At 39.0% G+C, this 24309-nt stretch overlaps 2 protein-coding genes across 2 annotated transcripts; both read right to left on the minus strand.

The window, feature by feature from the left end:
• Positions 1-3458: 3458 nt before the first annotated feature.
• LOC112086193 (RNA polymerase II degradation factor 1-like) lies at positions 3459-3932 on the minus strand. Its single transcript, XM_024155002.1, has one exon. It carries the CDS (start codon positions 3930-3932, stop codon positions 3459-3461), a length of 474 nt encoding a protein of 157 aa, XP_024010770.1.
• Positions 3933-13567: 9635 nt separating this feature from the next.
• Positions 13568-14211, minus strand: LOC112086194. The gene is made up of 2 exons (XM_024155008.1): positions 14176-14211; positions 13568-14017 (listed from the first exon to the last, which is right to left on the minus strand). Exons 1-2 carry the CDS (start codon positions 14209-14211, stop codon positions 13568-13570), a joined length of 486 nt encoding a protein of 161 aa, XP_024010776.1.
• Between the last annotated feature and the right edge of the window lie 10098 nt (positions 14212-24309).

The following is a 24309-nucleotide window of genomic DNA, read 5'->3' on the forward strand; positions in this document are numbered from 1 at the left end:
TTTTCAACATTTTTCGAGGTTGCCCTTCGGAAGAATGGCAGGATTTTAGGAATGGGATCCATACGTGATACCTCGATCGCTACTGTGACTAGTCATGTTCGGGCAGAGGATCCAGTGGTTATTCGCCAGGAGCTCCACCAGATGCAGACATAATACGAGACGAAGATCAACCAGTTGTACGGTCTCTTCGATATTTTGGACGCCGACAACCCGTTGCTCCAGGCACAGTTGGACAGGTTGCGGGCAGCTAGAGTCCTTGGCGCATCTTCTTCATTCTCTAGGAGGCAACAACCGGTCCAGACGGATGAGGAGATGTTCCGGTCTCTCGAGGCTGATCCTTCTAGAGGTGGGGATCAGGCGCCGGAAAACTCCAACCGAAGAGCCGGCAAGGAACCTGCAGACCAAGACGGGGAGCTGGTCGATGCGGGGATAGACGACATTAGTGTAGATTTAGGTCTTTGATAGTTTTTTGTAAATAATGTAATTTTTATTATTATGAATTTTAATTAAATTTAAATATTAATTTTGTTTTTATTATTTTGAATTTTAATTAAATTTAAACATTAATTTTGTTTTTATTATATTTTTAATTTCAAATAAATTTTAATTTGGATTAAATATTTTTTTAATTTTATTTTAACAAAACATAGTATAATCGTCGTAATACATTTATTATTTATTTAATCTATCATCGTAAAATCGTCGTAATATAATATAAAAAAGTACAAACCAATTACGATGATATGTTCGTCGTATATTATATGAAGCTCATACGTTGGTTATTTACGACGGTTTTACGTCGAATAAAACAAAAAAAAAAACACGACCCAATTACGACAAAATGTTCGTCGTATATTATACGATGCTCATACATCGGTTATGTACGACGATTTTACGACGAATACGATGGAAAACAAATCTTGGCAAATTGTCGTAAATTCGCCGTAAATATTACGACGCTTTTACGACGGCTTTTTTACGACGATTTTACGATGTTTTTTGACCGTCATAGATTGTACGATGATTTTACGACGAAATGTCTTTTACGATGATGCATTTACGACGGTTTTGAAACTTTCGCAAGTGCGTCGTAACAGGAGTTTTACAACGATTTTACAACGGTTTTGGCTGCTGTAAAAGAGTGTTTTTCTTGTAGTGATTGTTTATGGTGGTATGCTAGTATTTGCTACAGCTCAGTACCTACTCATCACCATTATCCCATTGCAATGTGTGTAATTGATAGGGAAAAAGATGCTAGTTGGAGGTGGTTTTTTTAAATGCTCAAAACTGTTATACCAGATAATCTTGAGATTGTTTTTATGAGTGACAGACACACAAGCATAACGAAGGCAGTGAAGGAGGTGTGCCCTCAGGCTCAGCATGGATATTGTGTTTGGCATTTGTCTTGTAATGTGAGAGTTAACGCAGCCAATGGTTGGAAAATTTTGTGTTCTAAAAAATTCATTGAGTGCGCTCATAAGTACACCAAAAGTGAGTTCCTGAGTGCATACACCGAATTTGGTAGAATGTTTCCAAAAGCTGCAGAGTATTTAGAGAAAGGTTTTCCTCTCGAAAAAATGGGCAAGGTGTTACTATAAAGGAGACAAGTACAACTTGGACACACGCAACATCTGTGAATCTATGAACAGTGTCTTCAAGAAGGCTAGAAACTATGCATTATTGCCTTTGATTGATGCGTATTTTGAAAAAGTGTCTGAATGGTTCAACAGGTATAGGAAATAAATTTCTGGTGCATCATATTCGAAGAAATTGGTACCGTATGTGGAAAACGAGTTGCATATCCAATGTGCAATCGCAACAGCCAGAAGTGTGTCTGAGCTAAATGTTCCTGAGCTTGAATACAGTGTGGTTGGACTTGATGGAAAGAGCTATCTGGTGAATTTGCACTTGTTCCAATTGCTGCATTTATATCATCCAATGGAATGCCTTTCATGCAAACATCATTGAACTTGTGCTTGCACATCCTCAGACAGTCTTTCTCAGCAGATACAACTTCTTGGAATTTGCGGCCAAGACTAGGAATACACTCAAAAACAAGTATCTACACATAAAGTTAGAAAAGATCATACTTAAATTATATATAAAAAAAATAATTCCTTCAAAATAATGATTGAAAATTACCTGTAAAGGAAGAATGAAACCAGAGAAAGGACTTCTACTTTTTTGTCTTTGACGCTGCCATTAAACTTTGACATCATGCGCCCCCAAGGAAACGTTTTACACACATTCAAATCACTGACAATTGGGAGCAAGAATGGATCTATGTTGCCATCACTCTTGTATTTCGCCTTCAATACCTTGCATAAAAACAAGAGGAGTGCCATTTTCTTCTTGTCCACAGAGGTTTCCTTCATTTCATCTAATTTAGCTTCCACCTCTACAATCTTAATTTTATCCATCCTACCAAAGTGCTTCTCGACAAAGTTCGTGTTCCCCAAATTCTTGTAGTCAGTCGGGTAATCATGGCAGTCAAGTCAACTCAAAAGCGCATGCTCTCCCAGAGAATACCTAATTGGGACTCCGTTTACGAAAAACCAGCACTCACTAAGCCTTTCAGTAGAAGCAGTGTGAAGGAGAAGCATCCACAATCCTTGATTCATGTGGTCGGGCTCCTTGAACATATGAAAAATGTGCTAAATTGAGGATGTGCTCTGAACCATGCTTTCTCCTCCGGAAGCTTTTCAATCCTATCCACAACACCTTATCAATATCCTACAACCCTTGTTGTACTTGGTTGGACCGAAGTAAAACTTCTCAGGCGGCATTGGTTGGCTATCATCATCGGTATCCTGAAATACAAACAGGAAACACAATCCTATTATACTTAGTTGTCCCAGTTGTCCAGATGTTACCTAATTACGTAAAACAAAGTTGTATCAGTTGTCCCAATTGTCCGGATGTAACCTAATTACGTAAATTAAGTGGTACATGTTGTCCCAGTTGTCCAACATTAGACATAACAAGATTTCATCTAAAAAAGGATCTATCATTAATGAATTTGAAATCGTGTATACATATGTATTCATATCATACTAAAATGATTTCCGTTAGTACTATTAAACCAATAGCGATTCATACAAGCTAAATCTTCTAATCTAAAATTAGGCCAAAGAAAGGATTTTAATTTCCAGAAATAGAAGATATAGATCATTTGTTATACCAGTTGTCCGTGTTATCCATATACCAAAAAATTTTTTAAAAAATTACACCAGCTGTTCCAGTTTCTCAAAATATACATACCTCTAAATCTTCCTCTGATTCTTCTTCTTCTGATTCTTCCTCCACACTCTCTTCGTCATGCGCTTCTTCCTCTTATCTTCCTTCCTCTTCTCTTTCTTCCTCTCCTTCTTCCTCTGCAACTTTCTCGGGTGTGCGCCGTTCCTCTTCTTTTGCATCTTTCTCGGATTCCTCTTTTGCTGTATCTTTATGGGATACCTCTACCTCTGCATCTTTCTGGGATTCCTCTTCTGCTGTATCTTTCTGGGATACCTCTTCTCTGCTTCTTTGTGGGATTCCTCAGCCGGTCCCTCTTTCCATACTTCTTGCTCGGGTTTCTTGGGTTGATCCTTCGCACCGTCTTCCATGGGTTTCTGGGGTTGATCCGTTGCAGCGTCTTCCATGGGTGTTGGTGCAGCTTGATTGGTGGTTTCCAGAACTGGTGGTTCTTCTTCCATGGGTGTTGGTGCGGTTTCATGGGCTTGATTAGTGGTTTCGGGAATCGCTGCTTCTTCTTCCAACAATCCTTCTTCTTCTCTCCGACTTACTTCAGGGGATTGTTCATCAATCGCCGCTTGTTCTTCCTTCCGAGTTGTTTCGGGGTCTTCATCTTCCATTGCTGCTTCTTTGCTGCGATTGAGTGCTTTGGTCTCATTTGAATCATATACCACACTGTTTAATCGAGTTTTAACCATAGCACTGACGAGTATAGAGAAGAAGGGAATAAGAAGTTATAGTTTTTTTAAATGAGAGGAAGAGAGAATTTACGATTTTGGAGAAATCAATTAAGTTTTGGGGTTTGTGTGAAGTTGCAGAATTTTCGGAGAAGAGGGAGATAGCCGTTTCCCTTGAGCTTTTTCGGAGGAGGAGAAGTAAATCGATTCCATTCGATTCAGTTTAAGATTTTTGATTTTTAATTTTTGATTTTGTTGGTAAATCGATTTTCAATTTTATAATCATTAAGTTATATTTTAAATAAAAATAAATTAAATTAATTTTAAATTATCGAGTGAGCTAAAATTAGGTAAATATTACCTTTAGTTTTTTATTACTATAGAGATATATAAGAAGAATGTAAATTGTTTTAGAGTTTATCTTATTAAAAAAAAATCAAAAGGAAATTAATTATTAGAATTATAATTTTTCAGCCAGTTTCTTCGCCAAATGTGGCATTTCAGCCGCGTGCTCTCTTCCTCTTAGCGTCGACAAAATAAATGGCTGAGAAGCCATAATTTAGAAAAATAAAGTCTGATGTGCCACAAATGAGTCTGGGTGCCATAAAGGGTGTGATATGCCCATTTTACCCTTAATGAAAGGGGATGATGGCATTGTTGATTTGTGCTTTTTTTTTGGTTTTTTAAAAAAAAATCGAGTTAAATGAAATTTAAAAACTGAAATCAAAAAACCAAACCAAGAACCAATTTCGGGTATTATCACAATTTCTGGGTAGCTCGAACTGAAAATCATCGAACTCAAAATCATCCCGCCTCTCTAAACCCTAAACGCTCAAACAAACACCCTAAACCCAGAGATCGATCGATCTGCTCGAATCTTGTAAACTATTGTGTATTCTCGTTCGAAGCGGTGTGCCGGCCTCCTCTGAACTCGTGTTATTCTCCCTATCTTGTTTCTCCTCCGCCATTTCGCAGTTAGGTAAACATCTTCTGCAATTTGGGGATTTTTCAAATTTTCAATCGATTTGTCAATTTCGGTTTGTTTAGGTTGCACATTGGATAGTTTAGTTACTTATATAGGTCGATTTAGTTTTCTCTGTGTTAAAATTCACGTGTTGCGGTAGAATCGTGCTGAATCGTAGGTTTGTATCCATGTTCGAAAAATCGCCGATTTCTCCGATTAATTGGACGCCTAGGCGGTAGTCGGACACTGACCGTGGCGATTATAACCTAATCGGTAAAAAACTCAGAAAATGAAAAAAAAACTCAATTTTGTTCGTTTTCCTTTAAAAATCTTATATTCTTTGCTAGATTTTTTAGTTTAGTGGTACAAACATTAGAAAAAAAAACGAAAAGAGAATGATGAAATCATGGAAGCCGCCGTTTAGGGTTACAGATCGCAGAACTCTGAAGAAGAAGATGATAAGAAATTGACTATTATACCCTTCATTAAACTAAAACCTTATAAAAAAACACAAATAGCTAACTGAGCTTTGAACCCACGACCTCTAAGAGAGCAACACTCAATACTGCCACTGCGCCAGGTTAATCATATAGTTTTCATGACAATAAATAATATATAAGCAATATATTTAAATAAATACCCTAAAACTAATCACCGATTAATCCCCGATTAATTTCCGATTATTCTTCTAGGCGCACCCCGACCGCCTGACTAACGCCTAGCGATATTTTGAACATTGGTTTGTATAGTGAATCTGTGGGAAATGGGACAATTGGTACAATTGGGATAACTGAATGAAGTGAGACAACTGGTACAATAAGGATAACTGAATGAAATATGACAACTGGTACAATTGGGATAACTGAATGAAATGGGACAACTTGTACAATTGGGATAGCTGAATGAAATGGGACAACTGGTACAATTGGTTTAACTGAATGAGATATGTGGGACAACTGGTACAATTGGGGTAACTGAATGAAATTGGACAACTGGTACAATTGGGATAACTGAAAGAGATATGTGGGACAACTGGTACAATTGGTATAACTGTGAGTAAATATTAATTTTCTGTAATTCGTAAATGCCTAATTTTTTTTGTATTTATGAACAGAAGAGGATGAGCGGCCACACAAACATACATTTTGAGTATGGAGGATGTTATTTTAAGGAAGGAGAGGAGTTTAAATGGATTTCAAGGAGTTCCATCTATGCTATATCATTTAAAACCTCTTTGGACGAGGTAACCTATTCGATGGTTGTAGATGGTATATGCAAGAAGATTGGGATAAACGATAGTACGAAGAAGCTCAAGTTAAGCTACATTCCGTTGGTAGCTAGGCCACGCAATGAGTCATGTATTGTTGATGATGGTGATGTGTATGTCTATCTAACAACTCTGGACAAAGAGGGACTTAGATCTGTGTTGAATGTGGAGATAATGGAAGATCAGAGTGAGGAGCTAGCAACCGGGGATAATATGCTTGATATTGAGGAAAGGATGACTACTTACATACCGGTAGAAGCAGGAAAGAACAGAACAAACTTGCTATTGTGGCCGTGGCTGAGACTGAGAAACAGATGGTGATCGATGATGTTGTTTCAAAACCGGATGATGATGCACATGTAGAGCCTGCAGAGTATGGTATGGATGAGGATGATCACGTAGGGCCTGCAGAGTATGGTATAGATGAGGATGATCACGTAAAGCCTGCAGGGGCAGTAGAACTGATGTGTGTCGCGATGAGGGTGTCAAGTTTTACCCTAAATGAAATCAATAGCCGCAAGTGCACAGCTGATCGATTGTAGTACTTAGGGATCGAATTCACAGGGAAGGAAGATCTTTCCTGCAAAAGCCTTCGAAAGAAATCTAAAATAAGGAAGTCTAGAACCAGGCGAGTTTTGTGAGGGTTTTGGTGGTGAGTTTAAAACGTAAAAACGAATCTTAAAAAGAAAATACGGGTATTAAAATGACCTAATAACTAAACTTAACGAAAATGGGTAAAAACAAGAAAAACGGCTAAACCTAATTGCTTAAATGAAAATTGATTGAAATAGTAAAGATACTAGACTAAAGCTTGAATAAAAATCGGTGTAAATCTATAGAAAAGAAAGCGCTGGGGTTCAGGAAAGTTTTCTCAGGGGTATGAACGATTCAAAACATTGCTAGAGAGTAGATTTGATAAGATCTTAGCTTAAACTTTTTGAACTGGAGTCACAGACGTATGAATACGCCACTGTCGTGATCATAGACAACTATCTCTCTCAACCATGACCTGTAGGTTTCCACTCTGGCACTAGAAAAGAAGAGATGCATTATGTTTAAGACTCGTCAGCATTCACAAATCGCCCATAGGTAGGTTTCCACTCCAATGTTTGTTTTGCTCTCCCAAACTAGATCTGACACCGGATGAACACTTTCGTGTCACCAAGCATCTGGATCAGATTGTAGTTCATGACGCTACTCTCATGCAGTAAAAACGAATTCAGAAGAAAAAATTCTAAGATTCAGCTCAATAGCTCATGGATTCCTCATCGAACATATGTATCTCCATCGAAAATCCCTTAGACCCAACAATAAAACTACTCAGACATGATAAACGAAATCAAAAACATAGTATTAAAAAGTAGTACAGAAACCGAAATGGAAAAAGAAAAAACAAGGGTTCAAGAGATAGATCTCTCTCTCCCTAAAACCTAAAAACAAAGCTTAAAGTAAAATTTCTGTAAAGTATTTCGTCTCTCTTTTTCTCTCCTTAAAAACGACCTAAATGATATGTATTTATAGTCTCCAATACTCTCTGGTGTCTAGGGTTCCACGGAATTGAGGCTGGGAAAATGATACGGGCTTCAGAAATGGGCCTTCAAACTCGGAGTTAGCTGGCCGCGGTCGGGATGTGTGTGACCGCGGGGAATGGATGGCTGGCCGCGGTCAGGATGCTTGTGACCGCGGGGAATGGCCTGTTGGCCGCGGGTGGAAACGCTTGCCGGCTGATTTACGGGACATCTTGCTCTTTGTGTATCTTTTGATTGAACCGTTGGATTTGCAAGATCTAAAGTGTGCTGGAAAGCTGATACTTCCATCTTTGAGATCTCCAAATTTGAGCTGGATCAGACGGTGAGAAGGCCTTCAATCGGGGGTGAACTTCTGACGGTTTGACTCTGAGCTGAAAATCTGGTCTTCTATCCATTTTGTTAAGTTTTTCCCTAAGTTTCCTGAAAAGAGTCTTGGAACTAAAATACTAGAAAAACGTAATAAAAGTACTTGAAAGCAATTAAAAACATAGAAAAAAGTATTTCAAAACGATCCATAAAAGTGGTCAAAATACGGTGTTATCAAGAACCAACTCAGCAGTTTGTTCTTGAATGGGATGATGGTGCTGGTTTTTAGAAAAATCAAGAATTGAGGTCGAAAGAGGCGTTGCGAGTATTGGTTGACAGAGCTTCGCATAAGGGATGTTTTGAGGTAAAAACTGTGAAGTCTGATCCTGGGCGACTCATTCTAAAATGCCATCAAGCTGAACATGGTTGTTCATGGTATTTACATGCTGTAAGAATGAAGGGTTCAACTTATTTCAGCCTTAGAGTATACAGGAATATGCATTGTTGCTCTCGGGTCCTTACCAGCACACTTGAGAATAAAAGAAAAGGCATTCCACAAGTAGTAGCAGATGTTTTGCGTGCTTCGTATCCAGGTGTAGTGGTCAAACCCGCTCCTAGAAGTATAGTGAAGGTCGTTCAAACTGAAGCTCATGTGAATGTGTCCTACTCTACTGCCTTGAGAGGGAAAAAACTCGCTATTAGTCAAGTGAGGGGTAGTCCGGCTAAGAGCTTTCAAAGATTGCATTCTTATCTGTACATGTTGAAGCTGGTGAATCCCGGTATAGTGACGAGCGTGAAAGTGGATGCTAATAATAAGTTCAAGTATCTTTTTGTGGCTTTGGGTGCCAGCATTGAAGGCTTTAGATCAATGAGGAAAGTCATAGTTGTGGATGCAAAATTTCTTAAGAATGTTTATGGTGGTATGCTCGTATTTGCCACATCTCAGGATCCTAATCATCACCATTATCCCATTGCAATGGGGTGAGAAAGATGCTAGTTGGAGGTGGTTTTTAAAAATGCTCATAACTGTTATACCAGATAATCCTGAAATTGTTTTTATGAGTGACAGACACACAAGCATAGCGAAGGCAGTGCAGGAGGTGTACCCTCAGTCTCAGCATGGATTTTGTGTTTGGCACTTGTCTCGTAATGTGAGGGTTAAAGCAGCCAATGGTTGGAAAGATTTGTGTTCTAAAAAATTCATTGACTGCGCTCACAAGTACAACGAAAGTGAGTTTCTAAGTGCATATACCGAATTTGGTAGAATGTTTCCCAAAGCTGCAGAGTACTTAGAGAATGGTCTTCCTCTCGAGAAATAGGCAAGGTGCTACTTTAAAGGAGACAAGTATAACTTGGACACAAGCAACGTCTGTGAATCTATGAACAGTGTCTTCAAGAAAGCTAGAAAGTATGCATTATTACCTAAGATTGATGCGTATATTGAAAAAGTGTCTGAATGGTTCAACAGGCATAGGGAAGACATTGCTGGTGCATCATATTCGAAGAAATTGGTGCAGTATGTGGAAAATCAGTTGCATACCCAATGTGAAATAGCGACAGCGTAAACTGTGAGTGAGCTAAATGTTCCTGAGCTTGAGTACAGTGTGGTTGGACTTGATGGGAAGAGCTATCTGGTCAATTTGGTAACAAAAAGCTGTGAGTGTCGTATGTTTGATATAGATAAGATTCCATGTGTGCATGCAATAGCCGCAACCATTGCAATGATGTGGATGTCCTCTAGAAGAAGAGACGTACACATTTTCGATTTATGCTCGAGGTACTACTTGATTGATACTTGGGCGTTGGCTTATTGCCGAACCATTTATATGGTGCCGCATCATTCAACTTGGATTATTCCTGAGGAGGTTGGAAATTTAGTTGTTTACCCACCAGACTACACCAAAAAATCAGGAAGAAAGAAGGAGAAGCGGTTTTCTTCCATCGGAGAACCTCGGAGGAGTAACAAGGCCAACCCAAATATTAATCTTGGACGTTGGTTTGAACCAGTAAACCCAATGGAAGAAGAGGGAACCAGCTAGGTTTTCGAGTATTTGGGAGTTATTTGTATTTTTTATGTCTTGGATTTCTTGCATTACTATGTATTTTGGGGTTATTTGTATTTAGGATTTATTGGATTTCTAGAATGTATCCAGGACAACTAGGTGCAACAACTATGTTGAACTTTTTTAAATTTATGTAATGAATTTTAGGGCAATTAGGTGCAACTAGGTACAACTACGTACACTTATGGCCAGTTATGGCCAACTAGGTGCAACTAGGGGCAAATAGGTGCAACTATGTACAGTTATGGCCAACGAGGTGCAACTAGGGGCAACTAGGTGCAACTATGTACAGTTATGGCCAACAAGGTGCAAGTAGGGAAACTGAAGCAACATGGGCAATGAGGTGCAACTAGGGGCAACATGGTGCAACTGGGGCAACAAGGGGCAACGAGGTGCAACTAGGGGAAAGTAGGGAACCCTAATTTTGTACAACTGAAGACCCGAAAACAAATACAACACATACTCTTAATTGCTGTATCTTGAACGTCTACAATAGGAAAACTCTATAGAACATAGTTTTCTTCAAAGTACTAAATTTTTTTTGGGTTTCACATGAAATAACCCTTATGGTATAAAGAACTCTTTGACAATGTTATCCATCTTACAACAGACTAAACACAAAAATAGAGAAAATAGAAAATTAATTACACTAGGCCTTTGGAGCTGCTATAGAATGTTCGAAATTCCTGTGGACAACTAGAAAAAATGAATATCAGTAGGAGGAGTCCTGAAAATACGAGTAAATCGACAAAAGGACAATTATTACATTTTTGGGACAACCGTACAACTAAAATGGCAGCTGAGAATAAAAATATTTATTTTTTTCTTTTCTTTTTAAACAGGCTATAAGAGGGGAGAAGTCTAGTGTCCTAGTGTTTTCTCTTTCATTGAAAAGGGTTGTTGTCGTGTTTTTCTCTTTCCATTCATTCCCTCACTTGGAATTTTTTTTCCCAATTAGCGTTTCCGCCGCGGCCGAAAATTTCCCCACAAAAAAACTTCGCCAAAAATGTCTGAAGGCAAAGGAGAGGGATCTTATTCTGCCTTACCCAAGAAGGATTACGGGATGACTACTAGATGGGGACCAGAAGTGAATGGAGTCAGGACCAGGGCGCCATGCCCTGTTCAAAAGGGAATTCCAAAAGTTTGCTACTGCGGTATAGCTCCAATTGGGTGTCTAAGCGACAACTCTGTGCTCGATAGGGGCTGCAAGTATTATGGGTGTTTCTACGGCTGTTGTGGCCCAAAAATCTTCCCTGAAGTACTTGTCAATTTAGCAATTCTTTGTTTTCTAAATAGAGTTTCATCCGATTTTCTGGTTCTCAGGTTCCCAGTTGTGGCTTCAAGAAGTGGTGGGATGTTGCCATTCTTGAAGAGATTGAAATGTTAAACGACACCCAAGAAGCCATGCGGTCTTTGTTTGACACCGTTCACTCGAAGCTCAACCAGTTGGAGTCCAAGGTGGCATCCCTTGAGGCAGCTATGGAAAAGACTAAAGGTTAAAGAAGATTTTATGTGGTTGAGAGTTCTTATGTGAGCTATGTTGGATTGTTGTATCTTATTCACATGTTTTCCTTTGTTCATCATGTTTCTGTTCTCCTTTGTAATATCCCAAAACTATTTCGAATTAATCTCATGTTATGTTTCTTATTCAGATTAAGTTGTCCTTGTTGTCCTAAACAAAAGAAACATAGTTATCCAAATTGTCCTAACCAAAATAAATATATTTGTAGTAGTTGACCTTGTTGTCCTAAACAAAAGAAACATAGTTGTACCATTTGTCCTAAACAAAAGACATTAAGTTGTACCAGTTGTCCTAAACAAAATAAACAAAGTTGTACCACTTGTCCTAAACAAAATAAACATAGTTGTACTTGTTTTCCTAAACAAAAGAAACATAGAAACAAAAGAAATAAACCACACAATCTACATCTTCGCTTTCTTGGTGTTTCCCCCAGAGACCCAAGGCGACTGCTTGAACTTTGATTTCTTCCGGGGCCTCTTAGTTCCAGCTCTACCGCCTTTGGATGAGGATGTTTCCGGTGGTGGTGCGCCTTTTGATGATGATGTGGATGGTTGTGGTGCGGATGATGCCCAACATCCCAGTACATGAACTCTAATTCCGCCAACGTGTCAACAATCTTGATCTTGTACCGGTTGTTGGATAAAACCACCCTCACTATTTCTTGGCGCCATACATCACGATGCAACACCTCCACACGATCCAACAATGAAAAGGAGGATTCTGGTGGATGTGCGGTTGGAGGAGTGCCTCCTCCTGCGGTTCAAGGAGATGAAACTGGTGCAGGTGCGCTTGGAGGTGAGGCCACTGCGGGTCGCCGAGACAAAACCGGTGCAGGTGCGCTTGAAGGGGAGGCCACTGCGGATAGACGAGAGGAGACTGGTGAAGAGGCGGGTGGTGGAGAGGATGGGCGTGGAAGCACTAGCTGTTCGAGCGTCGCCACCCTTTTCTCTAACAGACTCATCGCAGCCTTAAGCTCCAACATTGATGTCACCTCAGGTTCAGGTATTTGAGGAGCCTCGGCAGTGAATCTACCCTGATGTTGAATGTCTAACTCATACAAAGATCTCCAGAAGATCTTCTTCTTCTTCACTGTGAGATGATGCATCCTACTCTCAACACCCACATCAATGAGCCCTATCCCATCATCATAGCCATGATCTAATATCCGACGCAAAAGTTTTTCTTCACCCGAGTCTGCAGGCTTCAAGATGCTATGAATGTCCTGCCAATATAAACAAACACAAATTATTGAACCAATAGTAACGACATGACATATAGTTGTACTAGTTGTCCTAGTTTCCCTTTAACCAATACCAGTAAAACATAGTTGTACAAGTTGTCCTAGTTGCCCTTTAACCAATACCAGTAAAACATAGTTGTACTAGTTGTCCTAATTGTCCCACGATCCATAATTCTTAATTTTTGCTCAGTTGTACCAGTTGTTCTTAAACCACTAACAGCAAGTCAATCATAGTTGTACCCTAACCAAACCCAGAAAACACTAACCTTTGCACTTGTTCTGATTGCTGCATTTATATCATCCAACGGAATGCCTTTCATGCAAACATCAGTGAACTTGTGCTTGCACATCCTTGGACAGTCTTGGAGGGCAGGTACAGCTTCTTGGAATTTGCGGCCAAGGCTATGAATACACTCAAAAGCAAGTATCTACACAAAAAAATCACAAAAGATCATCGTTGAATTATATATGAAGTTAATTTATAAGAAATGGTGACTGAGAATTACCTGTAGAGGTAGAAAGGGGACATTCTGCTTTTTTGTCTTTCATGCTACCATCAAACTTTGCCATCACACACCGGATCTCCTTCATCATGTCATCAAATGTGTAACGCCCCCAAGGGAACGTTTTACACACATTCAAATCGCTGACAACTCGGAGAAGGAAAGGATCAATGTTACCATCACTCTTGTATTTCGCCTTCACTACCTTGCATAAAAACAAGATGAGTGCCATTTTCTTCCTGTCCACAGAGCTCTCCTTCATTTAATCTAATTTAGCTTCTACTTCCAAAATCTTGATTTTATCCACCCTACCAAAGTGCTTCTCAACAAACTTCGTGTTCCCCAAATCCTTATAGTTAGTCGGGTAATCACGACAGTCAAGTCCACTCAAAAGCGCATGCTCTCCCAGAGAATACCTAATTGGGACTCCGTTAACAACAAACCAACACTCACTAAACCTTTCAGTATGAGCAGTGTGAAGGAGAAGCATCCACAATCCTTGATTCATGTGGTTGGGCTCCTTGAACATGTGAAAAATGTGCTTAAATTGAGGATGCGCTCTGAACCATGCTTTCTCCTCAGCAAGTTTATCAATCTTGTCCACAACACTTCTAACCGAGCACCTTGTCAATATCCTACAACCCTTGCTGTACTCGGTTGGACCGAAGTAAAGCTTCTCAGGCAGCATCGGTTGCCCATCATCATCGGCATCCTGAAAAATAAACAAGAAACACAATCCTATCAGACTTAGTTGTCGCAATTGTCCATGTGCACCTAATTACGTAAACCAAGTTATCTCAGTTGTCCTAGTTGTCCAGATGTAACTATTCTATACCAGTTGTTCCGGTTGTCCGGATATTACCTAATTACGAAAACAAAGTTGTTCCAGTTGTCCAAGTTGTCCATATGCACCTAATTACGTAAAACCAAGTTGTCTCAGTTGTCCCAGTTGTCCATATGCACCTAATTACCTAAAACCAAGTTGTCCCAGTTATCCAGATGTAACTATTCTATACAGTTGTCCTAGTTGTCCGGATATTACCTAATTATGTAAAGCTAAGTTGTACATGTTGTCCCAGTTGTCCAACAAAACACATAACAAGAATTCAATTCAAAATATACTTACCTCTAAATCTCTCTTTGATTCATCTTGTTCTGACTCCTCTACATTCTCTTCGTCATGCGCTTCTTCCTCTTCTCTTTCTTCTTCTGAATTTTCTTTCTCTTCTCTATCTTCCTCTGAATTTTCTTCCTCTTCTCTTTCTTCCTCTGAATTTTCTTCCTCTTCTCTTTCTTTCTCTCATAATATATTATTTTATTAATGACTCTAACTTCTGTATTTCGAACTGATACAATCAATTATACATTTTTTGTAGATTTGGTGCTAACAGAAGAACAGATAAATAATTTCACTCTTTCTAAGATCAAAAAATTAATGAGTTTTCATGGAACTACTCTTGCCAATTTTGACAATATGCCAAAGGCAGACGATATCAAAATTTATAAATTCAACAATCAACTGCTCAGCGACGAAAATATTCAAAGATCATATTAAATACATAACAATGATCCCAGAAGAGCTGTTGGGTATTTATAATGAAATTCTAAATGTTGTTCAAAGCAATAGGGGTGGCGTTTTCTTTGTCTATGGCTTTGGAGGCACAGACAATACATTTCTTTGGAGTATTCTAGGTACTGCTTTGAGATTAAAGGTGAAGTTGTCATAAATGTAGCATAAAGCGGAATTGCTTCATTGCTATTACAAGGGGGTAGGACAGCCCATTCTAGGTTTGAAATTCCAATAAATATCAATAACAGCACAACATGCTCGATGAAATCTAGTACACATTTAGCAGACTTAATCAAGGAAACAAAGCTAATAGATTGGGATGAAGCTCCAATGATGAATAAACTCTGTTTCGAGACACTCGACAGAAGCATGCAAGACATAATGAAATCTGAAGAACCTATTGGACGCAAAGTCATTGTTTTTTGGGAAGATTTTTGGCAGGTACTACCGGTAATACCAGATGCCTGTAGAAATATAACAGTAATGGCTGCATTGAATGCATCTAAGCTTTGGAAAAAAGTATAAGGTTCAACGGCTGAACAAAAAAATGTGACTACACACCGGTCTAAGTGAGAGTGATCCAAATGATATAAGCTCTTTTTCAAAATGGATTCTGGAAATCGGAGAAGGGAAAATTAATGAGCCTAATGATGGAGAAACTGAGATAGAGATTCCATAAGACTTATTAATTAAGGATTGTGATGATCCAGTAAAAACTATAGTAAGGAAAATATATGGATAATCCTTTGCTAATTGAGATGACCCCACGTTTTTTAAGGAACAAGCTATTTTGGCCCCAACAAATCTGGATGTCGAGAGAATTAATGAGTGTATGCTTTCACAATTAACAGGTATTATTTCTTTGACAATACAATATATGTTAACACGTCTTCCTACTTAGATTTTGAATATCTCAGAACCCTCTAGTTGTCTAATTCTATAGGTGAGGAAACACTACAAGAAAACAATCGTTTTCCAACGGTCCATTACGACGGTTTTTAAATCGTCGCAAATTTACAACGATTTTACGACGATCTTACGTCTAATTTAAAAACCGTCGTAAAACCGTCGTATATAAAAATCATCGTAAACTCGACGTACAATTTATGACGAATTACGACGATTATACATCTATAACGAGAGATTTGCTAGTAAATGTAAAATCGTCGTAAATTCTTCGCAAAATTACGACGAATATACGACGACTACATTTCGATGTACATATTACGACGATTGTACGTCGAAAAAGGAGTTAGGTGAAAAACATTTAAACATGTTTACCTAACAATTGTAGATGAAAAATTTTATCGCAAAATCGTCGTAAACTCGTCGTAATATTATTGTTGAATGTAAAACCGTCGTAAAAAGTCGTCGTAAAAGCGTTGTAAAGCCCGAAATTTTCCTATAAATAGATCTTCATTCCTTTATTCAATCACAACACATCATCATTCAAACATAAGAGCATCTTCATCTTGGAGACCCATTGTAGGTCTATTAAATTTTAGTATAGTGTTGTAAATCCTTATATATTGGGTTGTCCATTGCTGAAAACCCGAATTAAGAGTTATATTACTTTGAATCAAAGAAGTAATAATATTATAAGGTTAATTTACTTCATTCACGTGGCTAGACGTGACACAAGAGACCACCTCCTTTATTGTCTAATCAATAAAAAGAGATAGTATTTTGAGTTTATTTTCAAGATGTCTATATACGAGCTAAGAAGTTGGATGTATATGCGTAAAGATTCAGATGGGGCGTTGACAGAAAAGTTCAAGAACGGGTTATAAATATTTATGTATCAGGCTACAAATATGGAGAGAACGAAAGATAGTGGGAAGATGTTTTGTCCTTGTTTGAAATTCAAGAATACGAGGTATACACTAACCAAAACCGTGTGGACGCATTTATTAAATAGAGGGTTTATGCCGTAATATTTTGTTTGGTATCTACATGGAGAAGGATATGGCAGTAATACTCATGGGAATGCTGGTAGTAGTAGTAATTATCAAAGTCATGTTGATATTGATGAATCGAATTATGGTCATCAGCCTAATCAGTATCAATATGACCAAAGTGTAGATCATGATAGGATGCACGAAATGGTGACTGATGCATTTCATGAAACGCATACGGGTAATGCTGTTGAGGAACCTAATGTAGATGCCAAACGATTTTATGATTTGTTAGACAATGCTAATCAGCCAATCTACGAAGGATGTAGAGAAGGCTTGTCTAAATTATCGTTGGCAGCTAGGATGATGTCAATTAAAACAGATCATAACCTGGCTGAGGTTTGCATGGATGATTGGGCTGATCTTCTGAAGGAGTATCTACCAGAGGATAACTTGGCAGCGGGAACATACTACGAAATTCAGAAGTTGATTTTTAGTCTTGGTCTACCTTGTGAGATGATAGATGTATGTGTTGACAATTGTATGATTTTTTGGAAAGACGATGATCAGCTGGAGGAATGTCGATTTTGCCATAAACCAAGATACAGGCCTCAAACTGGTGGGCGTAAAAGGATACCGTACCAACGTATGTGGTATCTCCCTATAACTGATAGGTTAAAACGGCTTTATCAATTTGAAAGGACAACTGCATCAATGAGATGGCATGCGGAACATACACAAGTAAATGGAGAAGTTGTTCATCCATCAGATGTAAAGGCATGGAAACACTTCAATATGGTATACCCAGATTTTGCTAAGTTCAAACGGAATGTCTATCTTGGTCTGTGCACTGATGGTTTTAGTCCATTTGGTATGTCTGGTAGACAATATTCATTATGGCCAGTAATCCTAACTCCTTATAACTTTCCTCCAGATTTGTGCATGCAAAGGGAATTTCTTTTCCTAAGTATTTTGGTTCCAGGTCCAAATCATCCGAAGCGAGCTCTCAATGTATTTCTTCAGCCACTCATACATGAGTTGAATCAGTTATGGTATACTGGCGTTCGTACATATGACTGTTCTACGAGGAAAAATTTTACTATGCGGGCTGTGCTTATGTGGACAATAAGCGATTTCCCCGCTTACGGTATGCTATCAGGATGGACTACACATGGGAGGCTATCTTGTCCTTATTGTCTTCATCGAACTGATGCGTTTCAGCTAAAACATGGTAGAAAAACTTGTTGGTTTGATTGTCACTGGAGGTTTTTACCGGATAACCATCCATATCGGAGGAACAAGAGGTTATTTTTGAAGAACAAAAGTGTACGTGTCCCTCCACCCGTTAATTTAACAGGAGCTGATATACAGGCGCAAATAGATCATTGGAGGGCAGAAGAAACAGTAACTCGTGGGGGAAACTGGCACACTCCTGCAAATATGCCTGAAGGTTATGGAGTTCATCATAATTGGCACAAGAAAAGTATCTTCTGGCAACTACCTTATTGGAAAGATCATCTGCTCAGACACAATCTTGATGTCATGCACATTGAAAAAAACTTTTTTGATAACATCATGCATACAGTTATGAACGTAGCGGGAAGAACAAAAGACAATGGTAAATCAAGATTGGACTTGCCTGATTTATGCAACAGAAGTGAGTTGCATCTACTGAGAAACGGGAAAGCACCAGTTCCTGTATTTTGGTTGAGTGCAGATCAAAAGTCAGCATTGTTCAGATGGGTTTCTTCTGACGTTAAATTTCCTGATGGGTATGTCTCTAATCTTTCCAAATCTGTTGAGAAGGGGGTAAAGTTTGCTGGGATGAAAAGCCATGACTGCCATGTCTTTATGCAACGATTATTTCCATTTGCATTTGCTGAACTCTTGCCCAAAAACGTCCATGAAGCTATTGGAGGCATTGGTGCTTTTTTCGGGATCTTAGTACACGAACATTATCAGTTGATGTAATATCACAACTGGCATTGAATATTCCAATCTTGTCGTGCAATTTGGAAAAGATCTTCCCACCATCATTTTTTGATGTTATGGAACATCTTCCTGTTCATCTCCCATACGAAGCAGAGCTCGGTGGACCCGTTCAGTACAGGTGGATGTATCCGTTCGAGCGTTTCATGAAGCATCTTAAAGGTAAAGCCAAAAACCTAGCTAAAGTGGAAGGCTCAATTGTGGCGGGAAGCTTAACGCAAGAGACTTCACACTTCATTTCATACTATTTTGCACCGAAAGTACGAACACGCAAAAGAGCTACTCGTCGATATGATGATGGAGGAGTTGGCCATACTTATGCCGTTGAAGGTGTACCTGACATATTCTCGCCGATCGGACGTCTTAATGGAAAACTAAAAGATGTTTGGTGGTCCAATGAAAAAGATTATCACAGTGCACATACGTATATCTTGTTAAATTGTGAAGAGTTGTCATCGTATGAAAGGTACCTTTTTAATTAATAATATCTTTATATGAGTTGTCAGTATTAATAACTATTTGTTGTTTTTCTCAGCACATTTGTTGATGAGGTTAAAGAATGCATATCTGGGGTTTCTGAAACTGAAATCAATGATCGTAAAGATCAACACTATGCCCAGTGGTTAAAAGGGCAAGTACGTATAAAATTTTAATTAAAAGAGTACTACTTTAATTTGCTATATATCGAAATCAAGAAATCAAAGCGGAATTTTTTTCTTATTAGGTGGACCCGAATGATCCGGATGAATTTCCAACATGGTTCCATGAGTTACTATTAGGTCCGATGGCAAAAATAACTACAGCCTCAATGTATTTCACTCGGGGCTATGTTTTTCACACATACTGTCACGGTGCAAAGCGGGCGACAACAAACTATGGAGTTTGTGTGAGGGGTGAAATCAATTTTTATGGAGTTGTACAAGAAATAATTGAAGTAGAGTATCCTGGATTGTTAAGGCTGAAAACTGTTCTCTTCAAATGTGATTGGTTTGATCCAACTGTTGGACGAGGGGTACGTCTAAACAAGTTTGGAGTTGTTGACGTGAACAAATCACGACGGTACAACAGGTTTGAGCCATTTATATTAGCTTCTCAAGCAGAACAGGTAACGTTTCTGGCATACCCTCGAGTTCGATCAACAGGAATTTCATGGTTAGCTGTAGTTAAAGTGGCTCCGAGGGGCAAGATTGTAGGGGTTGAGGATGTTCCACTTCAACAGGACACTTGCGTAGATCTGTCTGAACCAGATGTTGATGAGGCGATTTTCTTAATAGACCCTCGGAACAGGCAACTTGAAGATCTTCCCGATGATACAGAAGAAGAAGGTGATGATGAGTTTGCTGAAACCGATGCTGACGATTTGGCGGAAGAAGAGGGTGATGGTGATGAAGTAATAGAGGAAGATGAATCTGATTGAGTTTCATGCATTGTATTTAGTGAATGTTTGTTATTATGTAATTTGTAACTTTGTTTGTTTGAATTTTTTAAAAACCATAAAATTCGATTTTACGACGGTTTTACGACGGTTTTTCTAAACCCTAAACACTAAATCTAGGTTTTTAGTCCTGAATGAATAGGGTTTCAACATTACGACGTCTTTACGACGAATACACTATTTCGTCGTAAAAGCGTCGTAATGTTGAAATCCAAGAATTTGAATCTTTTATATCTTATTGGTTGTAAGGTATTTCACAATTTTTTTTGATTAGTTATCTTATTTTATATGAAATGCTATCAATCTGATCAAAATCAAAAATTTGAAAAAAAACATACATATTTACAAGTTCATGCATGTTTTCGAAAATGTTATGTGAAAGGTTATATACTAGATTACGGAATTTCATTTTTTACTATCTCATGTCATAAATCCATCATACATGCAAAGTTGTAAACCTTTTATTATATGTTAGGATACAATAACCTTTGCATTGTTATTTATGCAATACCCCATTTATAAGATTTAGGGTTTACTCACTTTTTTAAAAAACATTGTAAAACCGTCGTAATATAATCGTAAATTTACGACGATTTTACGATGATTATACCCAAAACCGTCGTAAAACCATCGTACCGTTTGCACCGGATAGGCTCTTGATCCGAGGTACGAGGTTATAAATGTTTAGACGTTACGACGATTTTACGACGGTTTTGGGTTTAATCGTCGTAAAACCGTCGTAAAGTTACGACGATTTTACGACGATCACAAAATCTATATAAGGGACGCGAGTTTTTCCCTTTCGTCGCTCATTCCTCTCTTCCCCCTCTCTCTCTATAAATCTCTCCCTCTCTAAAAAACTAAATCTCTCCCTCACTCCCTACTCTCCCGACCAATTAATTGTAAGTTTTTTTTTTAAATAATTTCATTACATATTATTTTAGATTTAGGTTTGGAATTTAGATTTAGGTTCGGAATTTAAATTTAGGTTTCGGAATTTAGATATGCCCGGATTTTGTAAATTTTAGTAAATATTTGAAAAATTAGTAACAAATTTTTTAAAATTTTGTAGATTCTGTCTCGATGGCTCCTCGGGCTAAGAGATTTCACTACCGACAGCTCGTCGATTCTGACGGTACGGCCCCGTCTACCTCGGCGACCGGATCAGCCATCCCGGAGTCCTCGGGAACACAACGGACGGTTTCCCAATCAGTCGTTGTTCCGCAGCCGGCACCGCCTCCACCACCACCAGCCGAACCAGCGGCTCCCGCACAGGCCGAGGGTGAGGCTGATCCGATCCCGCCTGTACCGTATGCCCAGTTTACGGTACAGGATCTTCTGGCGCAACCCGGTCGTGGGACCATGAACAAACTCGACCCGGATCGAGCCCCAGGCACCTTTTGGTACGTTATTTTTTGCCTATAATATTTTTAAATTAATTAATATTTATTCTTATATATTTAATATTAATTAACTTTTGCTCCTTCCATTTGAATATGTTTAAGACCGACAATGCAGTCGTAACGTTGCGGATATCATCAAGGGGTTTTTCGTACAACCCCATACCAGCTGGAAGAAGCTGGATCAGGCCACACTTGACACTTGGTTCAAGTGTTTTGCGGTAAGTAATTTACCATTTCCTTTAATTTTAATTTTAAATTTTAACTTTTTACAATAATTACTAACTTCTTTTTTTTCCTAGCAAAACTGGCATTGGGAAACATCCGCACACGGACGTGTGGAGACGGCCTTCAAGGAGAAGGTCAAATTCCGCCTCAACAACACCGTTTCCGACTGGAAACGGAAGTGGGAGGTCGACGGCAACAAGGCCAAGCCGGCGCCTATGTCCAATACCGTCTGGCGGGGCCTTGTCCAGTACTGGTTGGATCCGCACAACCAGACTACGGCCGCCAAGTGTTCCGGATCTAGGTAAGTCGTAGTTAATTTCAATAATATTTACATTATTTTTTTTCTTATAATAGATTCTAATCAAAATATTTTTCAGGAACGCTACTGACGATGCGGGAAATCGGAAGAACGTCCCGCACACTTCCGGCCAGATTCCTTTTGCCGGAAGACGGCTTATGATGGTAAGTAAATTAAAATCATTAATTTTTTTGTTTTCAAATAATTAACTCTTATTTCTTGATACTAATTAATTTTTTTATTTTGATTTTGTAGGTCGAAGATAACGGAGGAGAACTTCCTCCGATGACGAAGGTTTTCGCCGAGACGCATAAAAAGCGTAACGGCGAATTCACGGATCCTTGGGCGGAGGAGATCTACAACGCCGCCTGTGCGGCGATCGAGGAGCGACAGACGCAACTGACTCAGCAGGCGCGTCAAACGTCTCCCGGAGGTAGCTCGGTCCAATCGACCCCGACGCTGACGGTGGCGGAGATGGACCAGATCTTCGAAGAGGTAATTTTAATTACTATTTTTAATTAATGTAACTTTAGTTTTAAATTATATTTCTAACCATAATGTTTTTAAATATTTGTAGGTTGCCCCAAAGAAAAAGGGGTGGGTATTAGGGATGGGGTCCATCCGTGATACCCCGAGAGCTACGGCGACTGGTCACGTCCGGGTCCCGGATCCGGTTATCCGCCACGAGATCGATCAGATGCGGATCCGGTACGAGACGAGGATCGACCAGCTCTACGGTCTATTCGAGATCATGGGAGCCGACAACCCGGTACTCATGGCGCAGTTGGACAAGCTGCGGGCTGATGGGGTTGTCGGATCGTCTGCCGCCGGGTCATCCACTAGGACACAACCGCCGGTGCAGACGGACGAGGAGATGTTCCGATCTCTCGGGGTTGAGCCTCCTAGAGCCGGAGATCAGGCGCCGGCGGAAGCATCAAACCGAAGACCCAGCAAGGAACACGTCCAAAACGATGGGGAGGAGGCCGGTGACGGGATCGACGAGATCGATTTAGATTTAGATTTAGATCTGTAGGGTTTTTTTGTAAATTACAATTAATTTTAATTTCAAGTTTTCATAAATTTTAAATTGTAAATTATTATTTTTTATTGAAATTTTAATTCGAATTATTTTTTTTTAATTTTCAATTATATTAAACGTCGTATAATCGTCGTAATAGATTTATTCAAACCGTCGTACATTCGTCGTAAATATTACGACGAATTTACGACTACAATGTACGACGACAAATACGACGATTATACGTCCGAGAGTTACGACGATTTTACGACGAAATGAAGAAATACTTTACGATTGATTTACGACGATTTATGCGTCGTACATTTTACGACGATCTTACGTCGACCATTAACGACCACTTAACGACGGTCTAGGCGAAGACCAAGTCGACGCAATTCGATGTAAACTCGTCGTAAACTGTACGACGCATTTACGACGATTTTGTTTCCCTTGACGTTACGACGAAACAAAACCGTCGTATATTATACGACGATTTTACGACGATTTGTCTATTACGACGATTTCGAAATTGTCGGTAGTCCGTCGTAATGGCCCTATTACGACGAATTAACGACCATTTCGGCCGTTGTAAAATGATGTTTTTCTTGTAGTGAAAGAGTTTATTTGACCGCTGATAGTATTGACTCATCGGAAAAAGTGGTAATTCCAGAAGATGATATAGATACATTGGACAAAGATTTTCCAAAAGATATTGTCTACACACAAGTATTCTTGAACAACATCAAAATTTTAGGCTTGCCTAATCATAGACTGGTTCTGAAGATCGGAGCTCCTATTTTCTTACTTAGAAACAGTGATCCAAAAAGAGGATTGTGCAATGGCACACAGCTTATTGTCACTCAGTTAACAAATCACGTTATCGAAGCAAGAGTGATTACAGGAAAATCTAACAGTGATGTAGACGAGAAGGTTTTAATCCCAAGAATGTTTTTACTCAAGCCGATGCAAGATTCCCTTTGAAGATGCACAGAAGATAATTTCCAGTATCGCTTGCTTTTGTAATGACGATAAACAAAAAGTCAAGATCAGACTTTGGAGAAGGTAGGATTGTATTTGCCAAAACCAGCTTTCTCTCATGGTCAACTTTACATTGCACTTTCAAGAGTCACAACGAGAAAGGACTTAAATATATTGATCACTAACAACAGTT

Source organism: Eutrema salsugineum, unplaced genomic scaffold (assembly GCF_000478725.1).
Source record: "Eutrema salsugineum unplaced genomic scaffold, Eutsalg1_0 scaffold_9, whole genome shotgun sequence".
NCBI classification, from domain to species: domain Eukaryota; kingdom Viridiplantae; phylum Streptophyta; class Magnoliopsida; order Brassicales; family Brassicaceae; genus Eutrema; species Eutrema salsugineum.

Coding starts and splice junctions, on each gene's coding strand:
- LOC112086193 (XM_024155002.1), bottom strand. CDS start 3,932: ATGGTTAAAACTCGATTAAACAGTGTGGTATATGATTCAAATGAGACC.
- LOC112086194 (XM_024155008.1), bottom strand. CDS start 14,211: ATGGACAACTTGGACAACTGGAACAACTTTGTTTTC. Junction 14,018..14,175: donor ACTGGAACAACTTTGTTTTC/GTAATTAGGTAA, acceptor TTTATTTTTCAG/GATGCCGATGATGATGGGCA.